Source organism: Theropithecus gelada, chromosome 14, assembly GCF_003255815.1.
Source record: "Theropithecus gelada isolate Dixy chromosome 14, Tgel_1.0, whole genome shotgun sequence".
Taxonomy (NCBI): domain Eukaryota; kingdom Metazoa; phylum Chordata; class Mammalia; order Primates; family Cercopithecidae; genus Theropithecus; species Theropithecus gelada.
The window spans coordinates 47,973,354-47,999,542 of NC_037682.1; the positions used below are offsets into that span (position 1 = coordinate 47,973,354).

The 26,189-nt window shown below is 52.0% G+C and overlaps 1 protein-coding gene across 1 annotated transcript in view; it reads left to right on the forward strand.

Moving 5' to 3' along the window:
* The window catches only part of USH1C (USH1 protein network component harmonin), a 50,309-nt gene extending 24,198 nt beyond the window's left edge, over positions 1–26,111 (forward strand). Inside the window, exons 15-27 of the mRNA XM_025356417.1 lie at positions 3,777–3,826; positions 7,972–8,124; positions 9,441–9,557; positions 10,123–10,605; positions 13,984–14,103; positions 15,244–15,294; positions 17,963–18,004; positions 18,405–18,458; positions 18,790–18,889; positions 21,744–21,853; positions 23,199–23,254; positions 24,332–24,440; positions 25,627–26,111. Of these exons, the coding sequence (XP_025212202.1) occupies positions 3,777–3,826; positions 7,972–8,124; positions 9,441–9,557; positions 10,123–10,605; positions 13,984–14,103; positions 15,244–15,294; positions 17,963–18,004; positions 18,405–18,458; positions 18,790–18,889; positions 21,744–21,853; positions 23,199–23,254; positions 24,332–24,440; positions 25,627–25,671 (1,490 nt within the window). The 3' untranslated portion in view covers positions 25,672–26,111. The remainder of the gene's footprint in view (positions 1–3,776; positions 3,827–7,971; positions 8,125–9,440; positions 9,558–10,122; positions 10,606–13,983; positions 14,104–15,243; positions 15,295–17,962; positions 18,005–18,404; positions 18,459–18,789; positions 18,890–21,743; positions 21,854–23,198; positions 23,255–24,331; positions 24,441–25,626) is intronic.
* The last annotated feature ends 78 nt before the right edge of the window (positions 26,112–26,189 follow it).

The window sequence follows — 26,189 nt, forward strand, 5'->3', positions numbered from 1 at the left end:
GCTGGTTGGGTCCTTACTCCTGCCTTCCAGCTGTTTTGACTTATAGTTGACACAGGACAGGTCTTACTCCAGCTGATTGTGCTCAGCTGACCTGGGAACCTCCAGCTAGGGGCGAATCTGGACTCAAGAGCCCAGGTTCCCCATCTCTGCTGTGGGGCAGTCATTTGGCATGCTGTGATGGGGTCTCAACAGCTCTGTCCCCAACTTTGGGTCACATCTGAGACCTATGGGAATGTCAACCTGCCAACACAGGCCATTTGCACCAAGGAAGAGGTGCAGGGTATCTGGATGGTTCCATTTCACCCCTCCCTGGTACAGGCAAGCAGCTCCCAACACATTTCTTCCTGGCAGCAGGGCAGTGTCATCTCCTGGTCCTCTCCGAAGGACAAAGCACCCTCTCATCGGCCTCCCCCATGACATTCAGTATCAGTTGAGGATGTAGCCAGAGCTAAGCTCACAATGAATGATCCCTGTTTTAGACGGGCAGCTAATTTGCTCTTATGAGTGAAACAGGAGCTTCAGGAGAGAAATCGATTTTAATTGCTTCTCATGGAAGTAATCCTAGTCAATTTGGTACCTTCCAAGAAACTCGGCCTCAGCTTCACAGCAAACACACCCTCTCAGGAACAAAAGAAAATAAAAACCCTTTCACTAGCTGGTTATTTATTTAGTGCTTTTTAACCAAATCAAGCTCCTTGAATAAAAAGACGAAGAATTTTGCATTTGCTCAAGGTAAATGTAATCCTAGGCAGCTCCACAAAGCACAGGATGGATGACCCCCGCCTGCCTGCTGAGCTGGGACAGCTGCTGCCTCTATCTGTCTCCGTATGCGCCAGCAATTTAATTCTCATTTGGACCTAAGGCAGGAAATGCAGTGAGGTCCCTGAACCAGCTCACCTCCTGCCTCACTCCCTGTTCCCTGGGGGCTAGCATGGTCTAGCAGGTCTGGGCCCCAGCCAGCTCCTACCCAACCACCCTTCAACTCAGGGACCCAGTTTGCAATGGGTTATACCTGACTCAGGTTTCTATGCCTGCAAGGGGTGGGCCCTGTTTTTTTTTTTTTTTTTTTTCTTGAGACGGAGTTTCGCTCTTGTTGCCCAGGCTGGAGTACAATGGCATGATCTCAGCTCACCGCAACCTCTGCTTCCCAGGTTCAAGCAATTCTGCCTCAGCCTCCCAAGTAGCTGGGACTACAGGCATGAGCCACCATGCCCGGCTAATTTTGTATTTTTAGTAGAGAGGGGGTTTCACCATGTTGGTCAGGCTGGTCTTGAACTCCCGACCTCAGGTGATCTGCCCATCTCCGCCTCCCAAAGTGCTGGAATTACAGGCAAGAGCCACCGCGCCTGACCCCAGGCCCTACAGTTTTTTAAAATAAAAGAACATGGGGCATCCCTTACCTAGAAAATGAAGTCACTCATCCTAATGATGTGCCTGGGACTGACTGCCCCCCAACCTGCCCCAGGGGGGCTCTTAAAATTGCTGCAGCCCACCTACCCATGGCTGATCCAGCAGACCCCCAACATTTTGCCAAGCCCTGAAGGCCGGGACACCACCACGGAGGCTCCTAACAGACCTTCCCTTAGCTTAGGCAATAGGTGGTTACATGGGAGTTGAGGGGGCAGCCTTGGCTAAGGATCCAGTAGCTGAGGGATTCTTGAAAGAGGGGGATGTTTAAGAGATCTCCAACCTTCTCTCCCTATCCAAGGCCCCATCAACTATCTCCCTCACCTCCACCACAAGAGACCCCATGATTTGGAGGTTGAGGTTATTTTCCTGACAAACTATTAAATAATCATTTGTGTTCCATTGTTTTATTAAGTAGCCCTTGTTAGTAAGGGAGCATCAGGGTTCCACTGTTGGGTAAATGTAATTTGAGCCAAGAGACAAAGAACTTAACAGCCTTTGCATAGGCCAATGGGCAAGTTCGGTTAAGCTTTTAAAATATTAAAAAGCAGCTCACAAGCAAACTGGTACACTACCTTCCAGAGTCCTAGGGAGGCCAGAGTCCAAGCTGGAAACACTGGAATGGAGGGTCTGCTCTTCTCTCCACATTATGTCAAAATTCAGGTCTTCCTAACTGTAGGTGCCCTTTTTACCTTTTGGGATGTCCCCACCTCCTCAGGACCTTCAGCCTCCATCTGCTGCCCACACTGTTCAGACATCCCCTGGGGACCCAGAGCTCCAAGGCAAGGGTGATAAGCAGAAGGCAGGAGGGTCTTGCTCCCATTGCAGCCCCTTGCCCTCAAATGTGTGCGATTCTCAGATATTCCCATCCTCCTCGCTGCACTTCCCAGCCTTCAGCCCAACATCCTACAAAATGGTTCTCACGCTGCCCTCAGATCTGAGTTTCCTGTTGTTAGCGCTTTGTACAGACAGATAAACTAAAGCTACTAAGGTTGAAAGCACTGTATACACCAGCTCAGAGCAAAAAACCTTTGCTCTGCGCTCCTGAACTCTGTCCCTGCCCCTGACCTCACAACTCCCCTGGAGGAAGCTGATCACAGGTCTCCACACTCCTGAGAAGCTTCTCCAGCCTCTTGGTCTCCCAAGTCCCTTTTGGTTCACCAGCTTCCTCCTCTTTTCCCCGGTAGATCAGGGAGTGGAGCCTGAGCTCGAGCCCACAGATGACCCGGATGGAGGCACGGAGGAGCAGGGAGAGCAGGTTCGCGCCCCCGCTTTGCTCCCTGGCCTGGCTGCTCTGCTTGCCCTGCCCGCCTCCTCCTGACCACAGTGCAGACACCCAGCTTCAGGGGACCAGCATGTATGGGGGCCACTAGAGTCTGTAAAGCTCCTCTAAGCCCTAGCTTGGCCCAAGCACTGTACACAAAGCGTAGAGGACAGGACTCAACCCCGAGGGTGGTAGATCAACTGTCGTACACCGGTACCACTGAACTGCTGGCTCGAATATTTAGATATTGCCAAATTCCCCCTCTGCTGCTCTGGCCCCTCCCCCAGGACCCCCTAGACCACTCCCAAATCCAGCAACTAAGGAGGTAGTGTCTGGTCCAGCAGGGGGTTTTCAGCATCCTGTTCCAGCACTCAGGCTGGTCCGGGGTGGGTAATTCAGCCATCGCTCTTGGCCCCAGGGAGCTTCAGACTGGGGTTATTACTCTGTGGAGCTGTGGCCTAGGGAAGGAAGGGGGCTGGTGCACTGGTTATCTGGCCTGGATGAGGATATGTTTTCTGGGGGCACATCTCCTGCCCACTCCTGCTGGAGCTGTCCTTCCCAGAGCTGTCCCAGCCACTGCCTTCTCTTTCAATGTTGAAAGTGGAGGACTTGGCCTGCACTATGAGACAAGCCAGTTTTGTTGTGTCGAACAACAGTTCTAGGCAGACACCCAGGCTCCCTTTTGTCTTGAGCCATTTCTTGTATGGAGGGACCAGACATGGGTTAGAAAAGGCCTTGTTCTCTTTCAACAAGGCTTTGTATGTGAAGACTGTGATTTGGAAAAGCTCGTCCTTCCACAAGGGGTTTTCTCTTTGATGTTCTGGCCCTGACTTCTGAAGCCAGTGTCCTGGGGAGAGGCATTTGTGAGTGACCCAGGGCCTGGGAACTGGGGCTTTTCTCAGGTGGTCTTAGGCCTGTTCTGCAACCAACGCGAGGCCAGGTAAGCAGAGCTGGACAAAGGGTGCAGTTTCGCTGTTGGAGCGGCCAGTGCTGTTCATCTCACAAAGCCATGCATTGCTTGGGAACCCAGCTCCCATCTGCTGCCCGTGGATGCTCTGGCTGAGCTGAACTGTGTCTCATCATTTTGTTATCTGTGTTCTTATAGCTTTTGGGTGGTTTTATCGTTACGATGGCAAATTCCCAACCATCCGGAAGGTAGGACAGGGTTGGGTGCTATGCTGGTGTGCTGCTGAGTTTGCTGTGGGTTTTGGCTTTTCCCAAACATTCCTTGTCCTGTCAACACTAAATGGTGTGACTTGGCCTGTTCACTTGGAAGGCTAACCCCATCTGCATCTCTGTGTCAGGCTGACATCAAATGGCAGGGTGCCATTGCAAAGGCAACACCGGGAGAAGGATCCATGGTGTGAGACCTACCCAAGTACCATCTGGCACTGTGTGCATCAGCGCCGGCCCTGATGGGCACAGGAAAGGGGCAGGAAGCTTCTCCTTATTTCTCTGTCAAGTAGAACTAGAGACCAAGGCCAGAAGCTTGGGGTCAGACAGAGCGAATTATCAGGGTGGGTGTACCTAGTGCATGTTATGAGACCGGCTGTGCCAGATGCAGCCTGCCTGACGAGGTGGAGATTTGCTGCCTCAGGTCAGGACAGAGACCCACTCCAAGCACAGCCCTCTCCTAGGAATATCTCTGCACGTGCCCAGGATAATGCATTTTTCCAATCTCTAGGACCTTTAATTTTCTCTCTAAATCTTATTACAATATCTCCAGGCCTTGTAAAACTCTCTTGTCCTTGTCTTTCTAAATCACATTGACATTTGATTGTGAAAACATTGCTGTTAACGTCTGTAATTGGACATTCGAGATGACTTGGTATTTGGAAGTCAGGCAACAGAATAAATCTGGGTGAGCTAAATTGGATGTTATCACTTGACCAGTGCTTTCTGGCAAGATGTCAGTCCCCCAGAAACCAGAGCACTGGCAGCTGAGTGACCTTGAGGATAAATAACTTCTCCCTGCCTGTAAAATGGGAATATTAACTGTGCCAGGAAAATCTACCCCCTTCCTCCAGCACATTGCTATTAAAATAACAAACAGTAATATTTTTCCTGACAGAGGTAAATGCCTGTATCTAGGAAAATAGATCATGATTTGTACAGCACTGAATAAACTTGGAACAGAGTTCCTCAGGGAATTCCTTCCCACATTGTCCTGGTCTCAGAAAGGCCTTGGTCTCATAAGACTATCTGTTTCACTTGACAGGCTGACTTCGGTGGCTTAGGATGCCTCATTGGGTTAGATTTCTAATTCTTCTCTATATACTGCCTCTACTAGAACTCAGCTAGAGAGGACAAAATACACACACAAACACACACACACACATGCACACGTAGAATTTTACCCCCCCAAAAAAATAAAGGAGACAGATATGTCAAATCTTTTTCAGACACTAATAACATGTAAACGTAAAAGAACTAGAATCTTCCCCATATACCACCTCCCATCAGAAATCATGTCCTTGAAAGTGCTGTTGATAAAGAATTAGGGCTGCCTTTCCCCTATTCCTTAATCTACTTATTCCAGAAACAGCTGGCATTTTGGTTTTCATTTTCACTTCCAAAAAAAAAGAAAAATTGCTTCTGGGTAAAATCAATAGCACAGTCGCCCCATCTGCCTCCCCTCTCAGTCTGGACCAAAAGGAATGTTGTAACTGACAGGCCATGGATGTAACTGACAGGCCATGGATGTAACTGACAGCTGAAAGGACAACAGAACCATGCCCCTCGTCCTGGCTCTGAAAACCCATCATCATTTTTTCTAGAGCCGTGACAGACTCTTTGTCTCCCAGCAGCTGGAACGCCAAGTCCCCAGGAAATGCAAGTGGGCATCTATGGCCATGATCATCTGTGCATAAATTCCCCTTATTAAAAAATAGAAAGATTCAGCTCATGCCTGTAATCCCAGCACTGTGGGAGGCTGAGACAGGTGAATCACCTGAGGTTGGGAGTTCAAGACCAGCCTGGCCAACAGGGTGAAACCCTGTCTCTGTTAAAAATTCAAAAATTAGCCGGGTGTGGTGGCACATGCCTGTAATCCTAGCTACTCGGGAGGTGGAGGCTGCAGTGAGCCAAGATTGCACCACTGCACTCCAGCCTGGGTGACAGAGCGGGACCCTGTTTCAAGAAAATAATAATAATAATATAAAAATTCAGTGTCTTCTATTTCCACCTTGGCAGTAAATCCCTCTAGGGCTCAAGATTCCCAGGCCTTTGGCCCCACAGAATTTATGCCGGGGCCTGAAGGATTCATGATTCTGACTAAGCCCTTTCATCAGAATTGCTTAAGTCACTCATACAGACCAGCCCTACTTGCAGGAGCCCACCGTCTGGCAGGGAAGGCAGATTCACACACAGCTAAGTAACGTGTGGGGGGCTAGTCTGAGATCAGTGGGAAATGCCATGGGGCAACCTGCCCTCTGCATCTGTACAGATGTGACTTTCTTGGGCATGAGACAGAAACTGACTACTACCCCGCCCAGAAGCCCTGACTCTATAATCTTAGCACTGGTAGTTTTCCTTTTTAAAAGCAACAGAATGGCCATTCTCCTCATGGTGGTCCTGGAGGAGGCCAGGCTCTTACTCTAGCAAGCTACCATTAGGCCATGTTTCTGTCTTCTCTTGGGAAATTGCTGTCTGAATCTCTACTACGATGGCAGGGATTCATCTGTCAACTGAGTTTAGTGAACAAGGTAGGCAAGGAACCAAACAGCACTCTGAAGCAGTGAGAACCATTTTCTCGAGAGGCTCATACACTGCTCTGGAGGTGGGTCCCAGAGGTGACCATTTCCAGAGCACATTAGCAGTGCACGGAGGTGTGTGTCTTTAGAAGAGGAGCTAGGAAGAGTCCTCAGAGGTCCATAATGGCCCACCAAGTCCCTCCAGCTGTGGATGAATGTTGTGTGTCCGTTGCTAGGGAGCTCAGTTCCTCATTCCTGGCCTTGGAGGCTACGATGATTCAGGAAATTCAAGAGCAGATCCCCAGAAGGCTCGTTGGGGCCGTGAGTGAGCTCAGTGAACAGGGGGTTTCCTCTTTGCCCCAGAAATTGCCCAGGGTGTGGGCTGTCTCTGCTGCCCCTCTCCTGAGTGTTCGCTGTGTCCTCCACGCTGTGCATGATGGGGGCTGACCCTCCCTCCTGACGTGTTTCCCTTGCCCCAGCTCATCAGGGCACCATAGAAAAACTGGGGCCTTGAAGACTCGGGTCCAAATCCTGGCACCATCACTTACAAGATGTCTGACATTGAACAAGGGACTTTACCTCTCTGAGCCTCAGCTCCTTCACCAAAGAATGAGGATAAACCTACATAGGAGATCACTGGTGTAAATCCCTTGGCACATAGGCAGTTCATAAATGATCATTCTCTTCCTGCCTTAGTCCCTGGCTTCCCTGCAACCCCATGAGAGAAGCAGCCAGGAATGCAGGCTCGGTGGGTCTAATTCCTACAGGAAAAATAAGGAGTCTATTTGCCTTTCATGTCCCTCCCCAAATCCTCTAGAACCCTGATGGTGAGTATAAAGCAGTTAAGCCATTCTCTCCGTCCTCTGCCTCCCAGTCCTGCAGTTTCCAGCTAGCCCTCAGTAAAGGGGCCCAGTTCAGAGGACACTGTGGGTCTAGACTCTCCAGGGTGAAACAGTTCAGAGTTTAAGCATGCGAGTAAAATCTGATGTCCCTGGCTCTGAGCCTCCAGGTCTGAGTGTGACTCCCACCACCTCTAGCTTAGGACAGGATCTCTACAGATGAGGCTTGCCAGCCCTCCCAGATTTTCTCTGGACTCTCCCAGGATGCATCTGTGAATCTGAACATGAGATGATGCAGAAGGCATGTGCCAGATACTGGAAAATCAACACAATGTCCTTTATTTATATAGCACTTATTTATTTTTATTTTATATTTTTATTTATATAAAACTTTTACAAAGTTCTTTCATAGATGCTATTTCATTGGCACTGGGTGGCAAGCTTGTGGGGGAGGTATTTTTACCATTTTGGAGATGAGGCAAATCAGGCCCAGAGAGGTTAAGGAACTTAGCCAAGGCCACACAGTTAGTTAGTGAACTAATAAGCCAGTCTTTCTGGCTGGTAAAGAGAATGTGTCTCCCACTCTGCAGTAGGTAACAGTGGCCTTCCTGTCCTAAACCTGAGGTCTGATGTCCAGTATGGTGAGACAGAGCTGGGGGAGGGGCTCACCATGAGATGGCTGTGTTATCTGAGGACTGGATGCCCTGTGTGCCGTGCTGTCGACACTATTTGTAATCCTTGTCATATAAACAATGCCACATCTACTCAGAAAGGAAAAGATAAGAAGAAAGCCAAGTATGACAGCCTGCAGGACTTGAGAAAGAATAAGAAAGAACTGGAGTTTGAGCAAAAGCTTTACAAAGAGAAAGAGGAAATGCTGGAGAAGGAAAAGCAGCTAAAGATCAACCGGCTGGCCCAGGAGGTACGTGTCCTGCCTGCAGGCCAGGCAAGCATCCCTAGGACACAATGTGGTCGTTTCCCATGTGCTCCCAGAGGACCAGCTGGAGCTGTTCTCCCCAAATGGCGTGCCAGGGTGGAGTGAGCCCTTCCCTGCTCCCCAGCCTGGAGAGAGAGATCGTGCCACCTGCTCAGGGCCATCTGAGGTTAGCTCCTGGCTTAGGAATTGAAACCAGCCTCCTTGCTCGGGAGGTGTGAGTCTGAGGCTAGCCTTTCTGACCAGATGGTAGGTCTCAGGTTAGCCCTTGATACACCTGGCTTAGAGGCTTGAGTCTGTCCCCTTCACTTTACCCCACCAGAGTCTAAGGCTAGGCCTCTCCATCTTAGGTATGGCTCTGAGGCTACTCAGAGTATGGTCTGAGGCTAACCCTTCTGCCTTGCTTATAGCTTTGAAGTTATGCTTCCACTGACCTGTCTACAAATCTGAATCATTCTGGCCTCCCTTCCCAGGTTATTGTAAGACCAGAGCCCCCCACCCAACTTACCTTGGCTCTGAGAATATGGGTCTGAGACTAACCCCTTTGTGCAGCTGGTAGGTCTGAGGCTATCTCCCAATTAATCAGGCTATGAGTCTAAGGCTGCTCCCATCAACATAGGGTGTGTCTGAGGCTCGACCTCATCATCCTGGGAATATACCTGAGGCTGTTCCCCTGAAGACATGTCCAAAGCAACCTTCCACCATGAATAATTCCTATGCTAGGTGAGATGGGTAACCTTAACTCCCCGGCTGTAGGAGGTATCATTGTTTCTGCTTCTCTTTAACGCATCCATGAATCAGAATGCCAATTTGATTAGATTATAAACCAGAGAAGTCCTGGAAAATGTGAAATTCATTAGGTCTGACATTATGAACAAATTAGCTACAAAATTAAAAATAAGATTGTGCTTCTGAGGGCAAGGCAGAATGGAGCAGGAAAAAAAAAGAGTCAAGTTAAACTCTTGGAATGTGCTGGGGGAGGCTAAAAAACACCATTCTGGGAAAATCATAAGAGCCTCAGGGTTCATGGGGATCTGGGATCCAGCTAATCCCTCACAATACATAAGCCCCTTTTCTGATTTTGCCTACAAGTTCTGCTTAGTGAACTTGACACCCCGCCACTCTCTTCTCCCTTGCCACCTCCTTGAGGGCCAGTTGGAACAAGCCCAGGTCTCTTTCTAGATAGCTGATGCACCTCACAGTACTCTGGAGTTTTTAAAGGAGTGCTTTCATGCTATTTCTGTCCACATGTTATTCAAATGTGCCCTTTGTCCTCTCCTTTCTGCGCCGATCCTGGGTCCCAGGTGTCTGAGACAGAGCGGGAAGACCTTGAAGAATCGGAAAAGATTCAATATTGGGTGGAGAGGCTCTGTCAAACACGCCTCGAGCAGATTTCCTCTGCTGATAATGAGATTTCAGAGGTAACAGAGCCCTTCTTTCCACACAGACTCTCCTGCTGCCTTCAGAATGATTCACTGGGGGACAGTGGGAGGTGAGATGGCAACTAGCAAATGCCACTAGCCTCACAGGTGCCCATCCACTGTCCAGGCCCACCCCTATCAGCCCACTCCCCTCTTGGGGAGGAGAGATATGTCTGTATTTCTGGGTATACTCCCAGAGTGACACTAAGTACCAGCTCATCCGAGATAGTCCCAGTTAGGCCTGTTGTCCTGGCATCATCACTAAGAGTCCCCCTTACACTCTCAAGGGCAGTCCAGTTTAGAGGATGAACTATGTGAACACCTTACCACCCACAGATGGCATAACTTGGGGCTCTCCTGCATTTGGGTACTCTCTACCAGCAGCCTAGTATGGGCTCAGCTGGGCATCCAGGTGGCAGAGGACTGGCACCCCATTGTGCTGGTTTAAAGGTAGTGGGTCTCTAGTAGCAAGAGAAACAGAGTAGAAGAGCATAGTGCTCGATGTATTGCAAAGTGGAGCGCTAATCAGAGTCACAATTACAGAACTTCCTTGCAATCCCCCCAGATGACCACAGGGCCCCCACCTCCTCTGCCTTCTGGGTCTCCCCTGGCCCCACCCTTGAGACGCTTCGCAGGCGGACTGCACCTGCACACCACTGACCTGGACGACATCCCTTTGGACATGTTCTACTATCCCCCTAAGACTTCCTCTGCCTTGCCTGTGATGCCCCACCCTCCACCCTCCAACCCACCCCACAAGGTCCCAGCGCCCCCTGTCCTTCCCTCATCTGGCCATGTGAGTGCCTTGTCTTCCCCATGGGTGCAGCGCACTCCACCCCCCATTCCCATCCCTCCCCCTCCATCCATTCCCACCCAAGACCTCACTCCCACCTGCCCACTGCCCTCGGCACTGGAAGAAGCATTGGGCAACCACCCCTTCCGCACTGGGGACACAAGCAATCCAGTGGAGGACTGGGAGGCAAAGAACCACATTGGGAAGCCCACCAACTCCCCTGTCCCTGAACGGAGCTTCCCACCCACCCCAAAGGTACTCTCCCTGTTCCGCATGCTATGTTTGGAAGTAGGAAGAGTGGGGAGAACTGCTGTTTCCCATGTCCTCCACTGCTCCTGGGAGTGGAGACAGAAAGAAACATCATCTCACCCCATTTTCCAGGAATGTCCCCTCCGTGTGCATGTGTGGACATCCTGCATGTATATGGTTCCCACTGATTTTGAAGTGCTATATTGTATGATGAATGACCTGGGACCTTTGGGGTAAGCAACAGTGTGTCCATTTGATATTCGTTGCTCTCTCTTGGCTCTTCTTTGCTAGTGTAGGCTGGTAACTTTCAATGCAGGACTTGGAAGGCTATGTTAATGAATAGCCAGCACTCTGTCACATCCAGTCATTTCCTGATAGTATCCCAGAAAGCCTTGAATGTGGGAAATGACTCCTGATCTAGCAGGAGAAAAGGGAGGGGAGGAGGAAGCAGGGCACGGGTAATGCTGTACCATCAAATGCAGTGTTAGGACACTCCAGTGCCGTTTTCTACGGTACTGGCCAACTGCACTGCTTGAAGTGTAACACCCAGAAATTTCTGGCCAATTTCCCGCTATAGAAAAAATGAAGAGAGAGTTCCTAGAAATAATTTACTATTAAAAGAATAGGAATGTTTTTCTTGGATGTTAGGAAGATGAACAGTGTCTTTCTGAAAAAGACATATTTCTTATTAATTGTTCGTAATCCAAAGACTATTTTGAAACATGCAATATCTGAGGAAGACACGGAGCTTGGATCCCATGAAGGGAAAAGCAAAATATTATTCCACTCCCGTAGCCACGAGGCCAGGCTTGAGTCAGTGCAAAAGCATCTCATGTCAGCTGACGGTAGCAGGGTTGCTGAGGGAGGGCATAGTCAATAGCACCTGACCAGTGGTTTTTATTAACCGTCCCTGCATGGATTTGAGTTCCTGCATGGAGAATGGGACAAGTATCTCAGAGCACTCAGGAGAGCTTACAAGGAAGGTGGGAGTGAAGAAAGTGCCAGATGCCAGCAAGGCTGCAGCTTCCAGTGGGAGACTCTCAGAGGGACCCTTTCCAGACCTCTGGTTGGGATTGTGAGCCCTGCAGCTTCGATAGGAAGAAATCTGCCTGTTCTGGGGACATCTTCCCCCAGAGCCCAGCCAGGAGCTGGTTTCTAGGGCTGAGTTAGCCTTGCACATTTTTCTCTGTAAGTGGCCTCCATCAAGATGAGCAGGCTTTTCCTCAACAAATTTGATTCCACATTGATTAAGTACCTGCCTGGGGCCTCTCTCTGTGAGGGGAAGAGGGGAGCAGTGCTGAAGAGGATATGGAGGAGATTGACATGCCTGTGCTTTCCAGGACTTTGCCATCTGAAGGATGAGCTGCTGCCCAGGCAAGCTTCTGCTATAAAATATGCAAAAGCCATGCGCTATGGGAGGGATTCATTCTAACTGAAGGTTGAAGACACCTCTGTGGAGTAGAGGGCTTACGAGCTGAGCCTTGAGGGGTGGCAACACGTGGAGGATGGGAGCAAGGGCATTGTAAGTGCAGGGAACATAAATATGGCAAGTTGGAGTAGCAGGGAGTCGGACTGCCTGGGTTTGAATCCTGGCTCTGCCACTTACTAGCTAGATGACTTTGAACACATGCTACTTCATCTATGTGAGCCTGGGCATCCCTGTCCAAAAATAGGAATGTTAACGGCAGCTACCTATTCGAATCAAATAAGTTAATATATGAACACATTCTAAGTTAAGAATGGCAAGAGAGGCAGGCACATTGTGCATGTTCAGTAGACATTAACTATGGTTATTGATAGTCCAGAGTACAAGAAAATTTGGGTGAAGCTACAAACCTGGGATCTTAGCAATCTCAGTTAGTCTCAGCAAAACTTTGAGTCAGGGTCAAGATTCAAGACGGAGTTCAGATTTCTCAGATTCTTCAAGGCATCACGAAGTTCCCACTGTTAGTTCCTGATCAGAGCCCAGGGAAGGCAAAAAGCCCCCAACATAAGGAGCCTCTGAAGAACTGGACCGTAAATGTCGTAAGCGACATCAAAGCCAGGGTTGTCCCAGCCTCAAAGGCCAGGGGGTTGTTGTTTGGTTGGCTTCATCTGGCCCACCTCTCACCCTTGTACCACCCACCCTCTTCCTCCCTGCATGCCCCTGGCAAGGTGTCATCAGTGCTGCAGCAGGAAATGTGAGTGACCACACGCCCACACAGTCGGCTCAGCCACCAGCAGGCCCCAAGTCATGGAAACAAATGCCTGTGTTGGCTTGACACTTGTGCCTGCCACACCAGCACCTGCCATAGGGGGGTTTTCAGGGCCAGATCTGTTCACAGGCACTGTCCCATGTGCTCACCATACTATTTAATCATTCATTTATTCATTCAACACATGCTTATTGAGCACCTACTATATGCCAAGGCACTATGCAGGGCACTGGGAGCCCCTGCTAGATAGACAGTTGCAGTCTCCCTTCTCAAGACAGTCTGGTGGGAAACAAAGAAAAGTAGGCACCCGCTACACCATCAGGGTGGAGATGGAGGAAGCACAGGTGCTATAATAAGGAAGAGGGGTGGAGGAGAGGAAAGCTCAAGGGAGGCTTCCAGAAGGCAGTGATACCCAACCTAAGACCTGGGAGGTAAAGCGGAAGAAGGAAAGAGCACATGTAAAGGCCTCAAGGCAAGAAAGCCTGGCATTTTTTTGAGGTTAAAGCTAGGCAGTGTGAGGAGGGTGGTGAGGAGTGAGAGATGAGGCTGAAAAGGAAGATAGAAAAGCTCATGAAAGGCCTTGGGGGTCAGGCCAATGAGCTCAGTAGTGAATGGGGACTCTTGGGAGGGCTTGGGGCAGGGTTGTGAACTGATTTGATACATATTGCCCAAGGAGATCAAGTGGGTTAGAGCCAAGCAGACAGGTTGCATCAGCTCCCCTGGATGCCACTCTTACTGGTCCTCACCCCATGGCCTCTAGAGACTATGTGCCTACCCACTAGGAACAGCAGATGCTTCACACTGTGGTCCAGGGACTGGAGCTGTGGCCAAAGAGACAGCCCTTAAAGACAAGGGACACTGGATAGCACCCATGACCACTGAGAGAGGGGTCTGAAAGTGTGTCTCCTGGGTGACACTGGCTGCAGGCAACCCCAAGCCAGGCTTTAGCTCAAGCATCTGATTTCTTAGAGCCACTCAGTAGTTTCTGTGGTCTCAGCCCACACTGTGGCCAATGGACTTCTCATCTCTCTGCGAAGATCACAGCCCCAGGACCTCCAGCAGGTTGAATGAACCAGGCTGGCTTCGCATGTGCATGGGTGTAGATTTGCATGTGTGTAGAAGTAGCATGGCTGGCCTTGGCCACCCCACCATGACCTCACCTGGGTCCCTGTTAAACTAACTCCTGTAGACATTTTGCCCAAGCCCACAGCCTCCACGAGGCCCTGGCGTGTCCACCATCTCCAAACCTGTCATGGTCCACCAGGAGCCCAATTTCATCTACAGGCCAGCTGTGAAATCTGAAGTTCTGGTAAGCCCCTTGGGTCCCCTCCAGGTTGTCTCTAGAGGAGCAGACCAGGGCTACCTCCCCTGGGCTCTGCTGTCTCTGGAGTGGAGGGCAAGTGAGGTGGGACAAAAATGCAGATCACAGATGCCATCTCTTAACCTTCTTATTGGCCAAGAGATGAGGCCACATGGGTGTAAGTGGATGTTGGCATGACCAATGGAATTTCTGTTTCCCACTTGATGGAACAGCCTGGAGCTCTGTCTAAAAGTAATAATATTCACTAAGACCTGTGAAGAGCCTACTATGTGCCAGGCTCTGCATGGCCTTAATTAATTCTCACAGCAGAACTGTGGGATGGTTCCTGTGGTCATCCTGTTTAACACTCGAGGAAAGGGAGATTTAGAGAGGTTACCAGAGGGGGACCAGGTGCCCCAGGCAGAGCCTGGACTTAATACTTACCCTCATGCCTTTCATGCTCCAAAGCCCACACTCTTGCCCTCATTGCCATCATGCCAAAACCTACAGAGATTCCAGATGCCCTGGCCCCTGCCCTAAGGCCTGTTGTGGCCTGGCAAGAAGCACCCTCGGATGGAGAACTGGCCAGAGCAGGTTCACTCCCCTTCTCCAACTTACTTCTTACCTCTCACTGGGACTGGGAGTCTGAGGTGTGGTCCTGGGGAAGTGGGAAATGTCCACCAGCCTCAGTTACTGACAGCTAAGGGAGCTGGGATTCGTGTGCACCTCCCAGAGGTGCCGACCACTGGCTGGCCTCCCATGCACAGTGAGAAGATAGTCATGTCAAAATTTTAACTTCCCTTTCAAGGAAACTCTATCCAAATGTCAAGGCAGGACAGCTGAGATATTTATTTTGGGCCTTAGCTGTCCCGTCAGCTCCCCAGAGAGCTAAGTTTTTGCTCCTGGGACGGCCTGCGGATGCATCCATGTCATGGTCTCTGGCTAATGTCAAGGGGTGGTGTCTGCTTGACGACAACTGGGTAGCATCTTTGGGCATTGAGCAGGCCCTTAACATAAGCCAGACTGTCTGCTCGGGGAGGACATTGGCAGGGCAGCCCCAGGCTGGCAGGCCCGAGGCCTGGCACCAGGGGGCAGACAAGACCTATTGGTAACATCCAGTGTGGAACTTTTTTTTTTTTCCTCTGGCAGCCACAGGAGATGTTGAAGAGGATGGTGGTTTATCAGACAGCATTCAGACAAGTAAACTGATACCCACTGTGTGTCTGGGGGTCTCCCCACCATCCCACATCCCTCCCACTCTGTGCCACTTCTTTGTCTCTGGGAGTACCTGGTCAGGTCCACAGTGGCCCCATCTGCCACCAAGTGTCAGGCCAGAGCTGTGTCCTCCATTTCCTGTGCAGGGGTTGGGGAGGATTTCATATCAGATGGGGACCCAGGGCTTGTTAGACCCCATGCATGAGCTGAGAAAAAGCAGCAGGATCCCTGGGCACTCACCTCTTCTGCTGCTGTTTGTCCAGAGAGGAGCAGGGCAGGAGGAACCCTCAGAGGCCCACAGAGGCTAAGATGGGCCCTCGCTCCAGCCCTAGGAGAGAGGGAAGGGGCTGCTTAGGTGTCTCCCTGTACCTTCCCCTCTTCTCCTCCGGGCAGATCACAGCTTCACCAACCCTGCCTAACACTGAACCAGCGTCAGGGAAGAGATGGTAGCTGAGGTCCTCCCTGTGCCTAGGGTACTCCTATGCACAGGGGCATGGAAGTCCTTGCTGGTCCTCTGAGCGGCATTAGGCAGGCAGCCACCTACCCACCTGCCTCCCGGGGTACCTCCACAGAGCCAACCATTGGATTGGCTGTTTCATCACCAATGAAAGAAACCCCAGGACAGAGGGAGATCTTGCAGCCAGCCCAGGCTTCTCCAGCCTCCTCACTGATAACCCACCATCAGACCACAGGCTGATTTGACTACAGGCAGGGAGCAGAGGGACGGTATCAACTGTGCAGTGAGACACAGGTGTCAGCAAAAGAGGCTGCTCCCAGCCCAGGGATTTGTCGATTTAATCTTTCCAGCAACCCTGGGTGGTAAGTGCTATTCTCATACCCATTTTCTCTATGAGAAACTGAAGCAGAGAGATTTGAAAATGTGCCCACAATGGCACAGCTAATGTCAATCCCTGGATTTGAATCCAGGAGGTTGGTCTCTGCAGCCTGTGCTCTTAAACACTGCGCCATCCTGCCTTAAAGCACTGTCATCACAAAAGAGGCCTTCCAGGACCTGGCGGTTTAGGGCGCAAACAGCCCTCCCAGGGAGAGAGGCAGGGAAGTGCAGAGTCTAGGCTCCAGAGTTGGAGTCAAACCCTTGCTCCCCTGCCCACTGACTGGGTGACCTTGGGCATGAATATCACCTCTCTGGGCCTCAGTTTCTTCCTCTGTTGAATGCGGGGCTGGGCTGCCTCTTTAAGGGCTGACCAGCTGCTGTGACTTGTGAGTCTCTGATCTAAATTCACACAAAACACAAGTACCTGCCATCTGGCTCATCCCTGAGAGCTTGTTCTCAGGATCATGGAGCAAGGAGGCCAGAGCCAGCAGTGCTCAGCCTTCCAGGAGAAACAGCCAGAGCAAGTAGGGCCCTCAAAGTCACAGAGCATCGACTCCACACCCTGCCCAATGATCCCTCTTGCCCGTGCATTCGCTGTGCCCCCTCCTCTGTCTGCTGCCCACACACTGACCTGGATGTAGCCTCCAAGCTGAGCTAAGCTCATGGCCTCTTGGGGTTGAGCCTGGGTGATTAAGGCAAGTGAGGAGGGATGCCAGGCAGATGCTTAGGGATCTGTCTGCTGATATTTGGTGCTCGTCTTGTGCCTGGAACTTAGTTGGTGCATTCTGAGGATGGAGGAGTCTGTGGCCTCCCCGCCATGCAGACCATGGGCCCCAGGGGACACTTGGTGTGGTCTAGGGACCTGCATGCTGCGGGTGCCTCCACTCAGACAGCGAGGCCTGCCATGGGGCTCTCCTCCGCTCCCACCTTCCATGGGAACCAGCTGTGGCTCCGCTGCCCTTGTGCTTAGCATCCTGGCCCCTCAGCCTGGGGGTGCCCCTGGCTCCCATTCACTGCGTATGACTCCCAAGGAAGGCCACCTAGTTCAGGCACTACCTCACTATGTGTTCAGGTGCCACCTCACTGTCTTGTTTCTACAGCCTGGAGCCATTGTCCCCACAGCATCCCCCATCAAGCCAGGTCCCCTGAGCTGTGTGTCCTCCCTTCTCCCCTAGCTAAAGGGCCAACCTGCGCTCCCCAGAATCTGGGGAGGCCTCTTGCCTTCTAGGTGAGCATTACAGGAGAACACTGCCAAGCCCCAGGCAAGCACAGCTTCTTGACACCACCTGCTTTCCTCTTGGTGTCCATGGCCTCCCTCCACCATCTTGTGGCTGATTTCCAGGAACAGCCTTCTCTTGAGCTGCATGGTCCCCTCCTGTGGGGTCAGAGCACTGGGTGGAGACACCCTGGGCTTCATCCCCCAGGGTCTGGGCCTGCTCCAGTGGAGACTTGGAAGAGATGAGGTGGGGCCTAAAGGACTTGAGGCTGGGCTGAGACTTTCAGCAAGGCAGACGCTGCCTCTCCAGACCATCTAGAGGTCACTGGTGCCCCTGCAGCCCCTGACGCTTGTGCTGCTGAAGCAGGGCAGGGTCGAGATCCTCTAAAGTCTTCCTCAGCCTCCTGCTTGTCCCTGCACAGGAGTGCCCTGGCTGCTGGGGCTGCCAGCCTCCTGTCTGCATCCCCCACCCTGGCCCCGCCTTCCCCGGCCCTGCCCCTCACTTCTGACCCTTGGATTCTGACCATTCACCCTCCTCCTCCTTGGCCCTGACCCTCAAGGGCCTCTGCTCTGTTGCCCTAAGGCCCTCCCTTTGCTTCCAGGATTTCCGGAAATATGAGGAAGGCTTCGACCCCTACTCCATGGTAAGAGATGACTCTTCTCTCCTGGGGGAGAAACCCCAGGAACAGGGCAGGGTGGGGTTAGAGTGTTTGATAGTGGTGCATTCCGGGCCCTGGGGTCCTGGGATGAGGTGGGGCACAGAGGAGCCCAATGATGCCCCAGCTGCTCTTCCCACGAAGGTTCCTTCCAAAGGGCATTCCAGTGTGAACTGTATGGTGCACATACACGTGTGTGTGTCCACTGTCCCCATGGGGCCTGGAACCCCCAGTTGAAGACCAGTATGGGTGGGGCTGGGCACGGTCCCCTTGCCCATGTGCTCTGTGGGGCCCATGTCCCATAGGTGCCTGGATTCCTCTTCCAGCCCTACCCCCAGCACCATCCTTCAGGCCAGCTCAAAGCTTCCCACTGTCTTTTTCCCTGTAGTTCACCCCAGAGCAGATCATGGGGAAGGACGTCCGGCTCCTACGCATTAAGAAGGTACCTGGGCATGTGGAGGCCGGTGGGCCGCCATCCCTCTCTGCGCCTGCCCCTCCTGCCTTGGTTCCCTACTTCTAATCTCAAGGTCACTCCTGGGTGGCCTCTCAGGTCCCCACTGTCCTCCCCTCTCTTATGGAGATGCCCCTCTGTTGTAGGGCCACATACCCAGGCCCCACTTGGCACCGAGGCCACGTTTTCTCGTGATGGCACTGCCGGTGGCCCCATGGCTTCTCCCGCTCTTACTGTGGCTCTGTCAAGAGACTCCTTGGTGCCCAGGGGTCCACAGGCTGCTGTCTGCTTGGCTCCCTAAGGTCTGTTTTCCTCTAACCAGGAGGGATCCTTAGACCTGGCCCTGGAAGGCGGTGTGGACTCCCCCATTGGGAAGGTGGTCGTTTCTGCTGTGTACGAGGGGGGAGCTGCTGAGCGGCACGGTGAGTGGGGACCAACCACACCCAGGTGTGGGGATGATACTTTCCTCTTGGTGTCCACAGCCTCCCTCCACCATCTTGTGACTGATTTCCAGGAACAGCTTTCTGTTCCTGGAACAGAGATTAGACGGGGCCCTCCAGGAAAGCAAACAGGTGACCACTTGGAGTGGGCTGACGGTGCTGGAGAGACGCCCTCCCACTCAGGTCCATTCATCCGACTGCCTGTCCAATCCCTGGGGATATGGGATGGTGCCGGGACCTGTGAGTATACAGCCAAGCCAGATGCTACCATGCCCTCAGCAGTCCCCAGCCAGGGTTGGAGACAGGCTCAGAATTGCCACATACTGAAAGTCACAGCATGGTCTGCTAAGGGCTGACGGGGAACTCAGAGCGGAGGGAAGCTGTGGGGACTCTGAGGGGCCCCTAACCCACCAAGAGGAAGTGGGAGGCCAGGAGCACTCCTCAGAAGGGTGAACTGTGAGCTGAACGTCAGTCAATGTCAGCCTCACGAAGGAGAGAAAGGGCTTTTGAGGAAGAGGAGCAGTACATGGAAACCCCTAAAACCTTACCTGTCCTTTCAGTGGTGGTAAGAGCCAAACATTTGGCCAGAACTAGCCAGAAGCTATTTGTGCCAGAAAATGTTCATTTGGCTCACGGCCCTGTGTCTGAGCGTTTCATGGATATTAACTCACTTAATCCTCACAACAACCTTGAAAGCAGGTTCTGTTATGATTCTTATTTTACAGCTGAGGAAACTGAGGCTCAGAGAGGTTAAAGTATTTGTTCATGGACCCACAGCCAGGAGAAGGCAGAGGCAGGATTTAATTCAGACAGTTTGGTCATTTTGCTTTACTGTCCAGCACAAGTGCCACCTCTGTCGGAGGTCTTCTGCAGCCTTGTCCCTTCCCAGAGGGCCAGAGGCCCCCATACCCTGTGTCTTTCTTCTCACTTTGTTTTGTTCTTTTTCCCTTATCTACAAAAACACCCTCTGCTGATGAGTGAAACCTTTGCAGACCCCAGGCACAGTCTCTAGCTTCAAACCATCACCCTCTTCACCTGTCCGTGTCTGAAACCCCTCCATTGGTGATTTCTTCTTCTGTGTCAAGGAAGCTCCTGAGTCCTTTGTGGCCGTTTGTGGAGATGTAGGTGCCCTTGGAGGAGGAGCCCCAGGCCTCTTACCTTCCCAGGCCAGAGTGGGGGATCCTATGAGCAGATCCCTTCCAGGCAGTCCTAGGCTGGAGCCAGGCTGTACCACACTGTAGGAGGTAGAATGGAGGTGGTAAGAGGTAAGGGGCAGGAAACAGGGGGAAAGGCCCTTGGGGGCTGGCAACCAGGCCTCTGTGGGTTACTAAGGTGAAGTATGGGCATTGGGAGCCCTGGGTACAAGTCCAACTCAGCACCCATGCCCTCAGTGACTTCACACTCTAAGCTTTCATTTCAGTCATAGAAGGGGGTCCTGCCCAGCTGGGCAGCTGCCGCAACCCATCAGTGCTCACCCAGGCCCCCCCTTCTTCTTCTGTCTTCATCTCTTTGTCACCTGGTGACATTTCTGTGATACCTGCCTGCCGTGTCCAGCAGAGAGAGGAGACCAGGATGGATGGGTGACTCTCCTGGGTCCTTCCCACTTACAAAGCCCCAACCCAACCACTGCCTTATTACCCCTGAGACTCTGTCTTGGATTTGTACAAAATGAAAAGGTGAAAGTCACCCATCCCCACTTGCCCTGCACAGAGGCAACTGCTTTCTATGGTTTGGTCTTGCACCGCTTTGAACATAACCAGCCACTGATGACTTTCCTAGGAGCACGTGTTTTAAGCCGCCATGGCCGCCATTGTCAGTATCATACACCACATTTCTGTGGGCCTTCATGCCCACAAGTCTCCTGGGTGATCTATTTCAATGTGACCTGGAGAATGTTCTGTGGACATCAGGACCAGGAGAAATTCCTCCAAAAAGGGCTCTGATGTCGAAGAGGTGTGGAAAACGACACACAATCTGTCTACCTGTTGGAAAGCCGCAGTGCATGTTAGCACATTAAAGACTGACAAATCCTGCAGTGGGTAGCTCTGTTCAGCTTATAACTCAGCTTTCCCCAAAAGTATTAGATCCCAGGCATCTCTTCGAAGAGCACCTTATTACAGCATTCATTTATTCAGCAAATATCTACTGAGGTCCTATTTTGTGTCGGGCATTATATTAAGTGCTGGGGATACTATGGTGAACCAGAAAGACAATCCCTGCCCACATGGAGCTGACAGCATGGTGGGAGAGACCATCAGTAAACAAGTAAACAAATAGATTAATGATTACAAATTGTGGAAAATGCCAAATAAGAAAAGAGTGGGATGCTATGAGAGAACAGGCAAGATCTACATTTGACTGAGTGGGGGTCAGAGAAGCCCCTTCTGACATTTCCTCTCAGACCTAGAAGAAGAGAAAGCAAGGTGGGGAACAGCGACATGAAGTCTCTGCCGCAGGAGACAGCAGTGGCAGCTCAGGGACCTGAAGAGGCCAGCGTGACTGGGCAACGGGGAGGGCCGGCTGGCAGAATTGACTCAGGCCTCTTACTGTGCTGGAAATGCAGGTCTGTCTCCCTCTGTGGTAACAGAGGCTCATCATCAATGATGTCCCGGTTCTCCAGAGCTGGGGTAAGGGGATGTAGATGGGATAGGGATGAAATGCCCTTTGACTAGCCACTAAGCAGGTAGCTAGTTTCCCCTCATGCTCTCCACATGACCTTTCAGAACCCAGGTTCAGGTCTCTTCTGCGGTCCGGCAATGACCCCTCTTTGCCAAGCCCTGGGCCAGGCATGCGTCACATACAGCCCTGTTGGCCAATCAGCCTCATCTGCCTGCAGGTGGCATTGTGAAAGGGGACGAGATCATGGCAGTCAACGGCAAGACTGTGACAGACTACACCCTGGCGGAGGCTGAGGCTGCCCTGCAGAAGGCCTGGAATCAGGGTGGGGTAAGAATAAGCCCCCTCCGTCCTTTCCTCCCTCACCTGCCTGCCTCAAACCATGGGCTCTGCAGCCAGGCCTCACAATCAGATGCCGCATCCCAGGGCAGGCATCTGGGGTCCAGGCAACACTTTGGTGACACCCACATACCCCATCCAGCCAGTGGCTTAAATCTGACAAGATGGGATTCAGAAAAATAAATGTCAATTCCTGACCTTGGAACCAAAAAGCCAGTGGCTCAAACAGACTCCAGAAGCCAGGGCATGACAGGTCACCCAAGAAAAACACTTAAGGTATTTTCTAAGTGCACATTGAACAAGAATCAAGAGAATTCTGGGGGCTACCAGAAAGCATTAACAAAAGCAGAGAACCCAGGATGAAGGAGGGGCTGGTGGGAATCTGCTCTGCGATCATTAGACACCCACCTGGGTCACAGCCACTGCATAAGGTTGCCCAGGCTGTGCACTGCACAGCCTGAGGGGGTGCCCTTTTACAGACTGTAGTGTGAATGGTGCCTGCTCACGTTGTGCAATGCAAAACCTGTGCAACTGTATGCAGGCAGCCGAGCCTGAGGTATTAAGTTCAGTGCCGAGGAAGCTAACCAGATGGTCCTGGGACCCACAGGAAGGGATGTAGAGAAGAGAAGACTCAGGGTAACATGATGACTATCTTTGATTATCTGAAGGTCTGCATTAGGGCAGAGAGAGCAGAAGTGTTCTCTCTGATTCTTGAGGGAAGACCTGGATTGGATGGAGGGAAGTCCTGACGGGGAGAGAGAGAGATTTCAGCTCAATATTAGGAACTAGCTCATGGTAGAGGGGCCCAGTAATATTTCTGATACTTTTCAGGGGATACATCCAAGCCAAGGAGGGAATGAGGGGCAAAGATGGCAGTAAAAGGGATTCAGGTGTTAGGATCAAAAAGCTGGGCCAGAAGTACCCCACTTGGTTGTGCATCAGAAAGTGCATCGGAATTACCTAGAGAGGTTGTTAAAAGTACTATTTCCCAGGACTCACCCCTGACTTCTAGGGGCCAAGTCTGTAAGTCTACACTTTTAAGAAGTTCCCCCAAGTGATTCTGAGGTTGCTGCCTGTCCCCGGTCTATAGATCGACATTTGGGAGCTGAGTGTCATTCGAGCACCTTGCAGCCCTGGCCTCTATAGTCCCGAAGCCTCAGAGACTAGAAACATCCTCAGACCATGGCAGTCCACAGTGGGGCCCATGTGTGCCCATGGGAAGAAGGTGCAGGCTGGCTGATCCTGGACCATGGGGCCCAGAAATGGGGACGGAGTGCCGGAGCAGACACACCATCCAACTGAGTGTGCCCCAGAGTCACACGGCTTCTCCCCACAGGACTGGATCGACCTTGTGGTTGCCGTCTGCCCCCCAAAGGAATATGATGATGAGCTGTAAGTATGTGCAGCCACCTAGCCTGAAACCTCCTCTTCCTTTTCCAGAATCTCAGCCACCTTTCTCCAGCCCACCCCCAGCCTTCTCCCAGCCTGAAGGAATGGCCCAAGCACACAGCTTCTCATAGCCAGAGCTCCTAGAAAACTCCTGGACTAGAGCTTAGTCATTGTCCTTAAGCAGTGTCTGAGCTGCCTCCCAGGCAGTCTTGTCCAAATTCTTCTCTACTCTGGAGAACTGAGGCATGAGGTCTTAGACCGAGTAAGCAGTGATGTTGGGACAAAGACTCAGGATTGTTATTCCCCACTCAGAACTCTATCCCCTACCCCATTAGTAGATGATTAGAAGAAGGTGTCTGTGTTCATCCTTCACTCTCTGGAAGGTCTTCCTGATGTCTAACTGCATTCACTCATACTGTGCCTCTAGGCAGCCAGGGCCACAGGCTTTTGTCCCCACCTTGTGGGATCTCCAGGGAGCTTTGGCCTAGTCTGTCTCTCTGTGATTCCCTGTGTGTCTGTCTCTGTCCTGTGGATCTCTCTGTCTTCTCTTCTCCTCCCTCTCTGTCTTTCTGTCTTTTGCCCTCTCCTTCCTTCCTGTCAACCTCTTATTGGCCCCCCTCTTTCCCCTTCATCCCAGTCCCCTTTCTCTCTTACTGTCTCCTATTCTTTCTTCCTGTTTCTCTCCATCCCTGTCTCTGAGTCCCTGCTCCTCTGTCCTTGTCGTTCTGCATCCATTCTTATCTGTCTGCCTTTCTCTGTTTCTCTGCCTCTGTGTGGTGTCTCAACTCCATCCTCACCTCATCCCATCATCTCCCCAGCCCTCACCCACCCACCACTCACCCACTCACTGACCATGCCCTGCCTCCCTGTCATGGCTGGGCCTGCTTGCTCCCCGTGGCCAGCCGAGTCTGAGCTCTACACGTGTCTTGGAGAAACCAGGGTCCAGCAGCTCCTAATTCTGGAACCCAAGGGCTAGGCAGAACCTGAGGCAGGAGCCCAGTGAAAGGAGAGGCCCCAGGGAGCTCTGCCTGGGAGTAACCAAGCCTGTTTTGTGTTTCTTGCTCTGCTCTGTGTGTATAGTGCTTCTCTTCCCTCCTCCGCAGCAGAAAGCCCCCAGCCGGTCCGAAAGCTCCTTGAAGACCGTGCTGCCGTGCACAGACACGGGTTCCTCCTGCAGCTGGAGCCCACGGTGAATAGGCAGGCGGGCCAGAGGGCCCTGTCTGTCCCTGCTGTGTGCAGTGGCCATCTGCTGCCCACGCTGTCAGCAGGTTCTTTGGACTGGTGTCTGGAGAGTACACAAGGCGCCATCCCTGAAGTGCTGCCCAGGGTCTGCTATTGGCCACAGTGGAATTCCTCAGACTCAAAGCCCTCCCCTCCCTCTACAGAGCCCAGTCTGTAGTACTTGCTTGGGACGCAGGTGTCCTGACTCATCACGGCCCTGGGACCTGCTTTGGGTCCCAAGCAGCACCCAAATGAGCAGGATGAAGCCCTGGGCACCATTCTCTGTGGGACACAGACAATGCCTCGAACCAGGCATGTGGGGCTGAAGGAACCCACAGGAAGCTTGGCTGGAATTGCCCCCAAGAGATGTCCTCAACAGAATATGAAAATTCCCCTTCCTGTGAATGCCAACCGGCTGGGAGCTCCTGCTCCACCCTGGCCCCCACACTTGGCCAGAACCAGGGCTATTAAGAGGTTTTGAAGGCTGGTCCAAAGAACCAGGGTTGGTGGATTAGAGTTGCTCTTGTCCTGTTGTGCCCTGTCATGGCCTGAGCCGTGCTCAGAACAAACTGTCTTCTCTGCCTTTTCCCTTACTTGGCTGTGGGCTCTATCTGTGGGATATACCGCGGAGCCCAGCTGTGGGATGTGTTTCTCACCCTGTGATAGGGATGTGCCCGTGGACAGAGCTGGCAGGTGGCTGTGAAACTGGTGTTTGGTGTGGCCTGAAGCCACAGATGGCAGCATCTGGGGCAGACCCAAGCCTGGACTTGACTTTTCTGTTACAACTTTCCTAAAACATTAGGGCCTCATGCTCCCAAGACAGATGGCCAGCTAGACCATGGCTTCTGGGGTGGCCTGCGTGGCCCTATGTTTTCTGTCACTTGCCTTTTGCAAGGGACTGTTGTCCCTGTTCCTCCTAGTCTCCTCCTCCCTCCATCCCAGGTGTCCCTCCCGCTTTCTCCCTGGCCTCCTGTGTGCTGTGGCTGTGGCTGGTGTGTAGCCACTTGGGGCCTGCACCCAGAGGGGTCTCCGAAGGTTGGCAGAGCCTCATACTGCCAGGGTGGGTGCTCCCCGTTATGGAGCCTTGCTCTGGCTGGGCTGAGTGTGTACCCACAAGGCCTGCACCCACCTGGGATGTTTCTGCTTCCCTACAGGACCTTCTTCTGAAGTCCAAAAGGGGAAACCAAATTCACCCCTAGAAAACAGTGAGCTCCGGCCCCACCTCCTGAACACAAAGCCTTGAGACCAGCCTTGAGAGAGGCCATACTGCACACACCAGACGGCATCCCTGGGACCTGAACCTAGCACCCAGGAATCTCAAACTCCCTTTGGCCCTGAACCAGAGCCAGATAAGGAACAGCTTGGGCCACTCTAATGAAGGCCAACATGGAGGAGAGGGAGCAGCCAGCCGTTTGGGAGAAGATCTCAGGGATCCAAACTCTCATTCCTTTCCTCTGGCCCAGTGAATTTGGTCTCTCCCAGCCCTGGGGGACTCCTTCCTTGAACCCTAATAAGACCCCACTGGAGTCTCTCTCTCTCCATCCCTCTCCTCTGGCCTCTGCTCTAATTGCTGATAGGATTGTCACTGAATACCTTACTCTGAGCTCATTAATAAAATAAACATTTCTTTTCCAGCTTATAGGAGTGAGTATGGATTTGGGCAGCAGATTCAAGGCTGCAAATCAAAAAACCATAAGGTTTGTGGCCCCTATTCAAG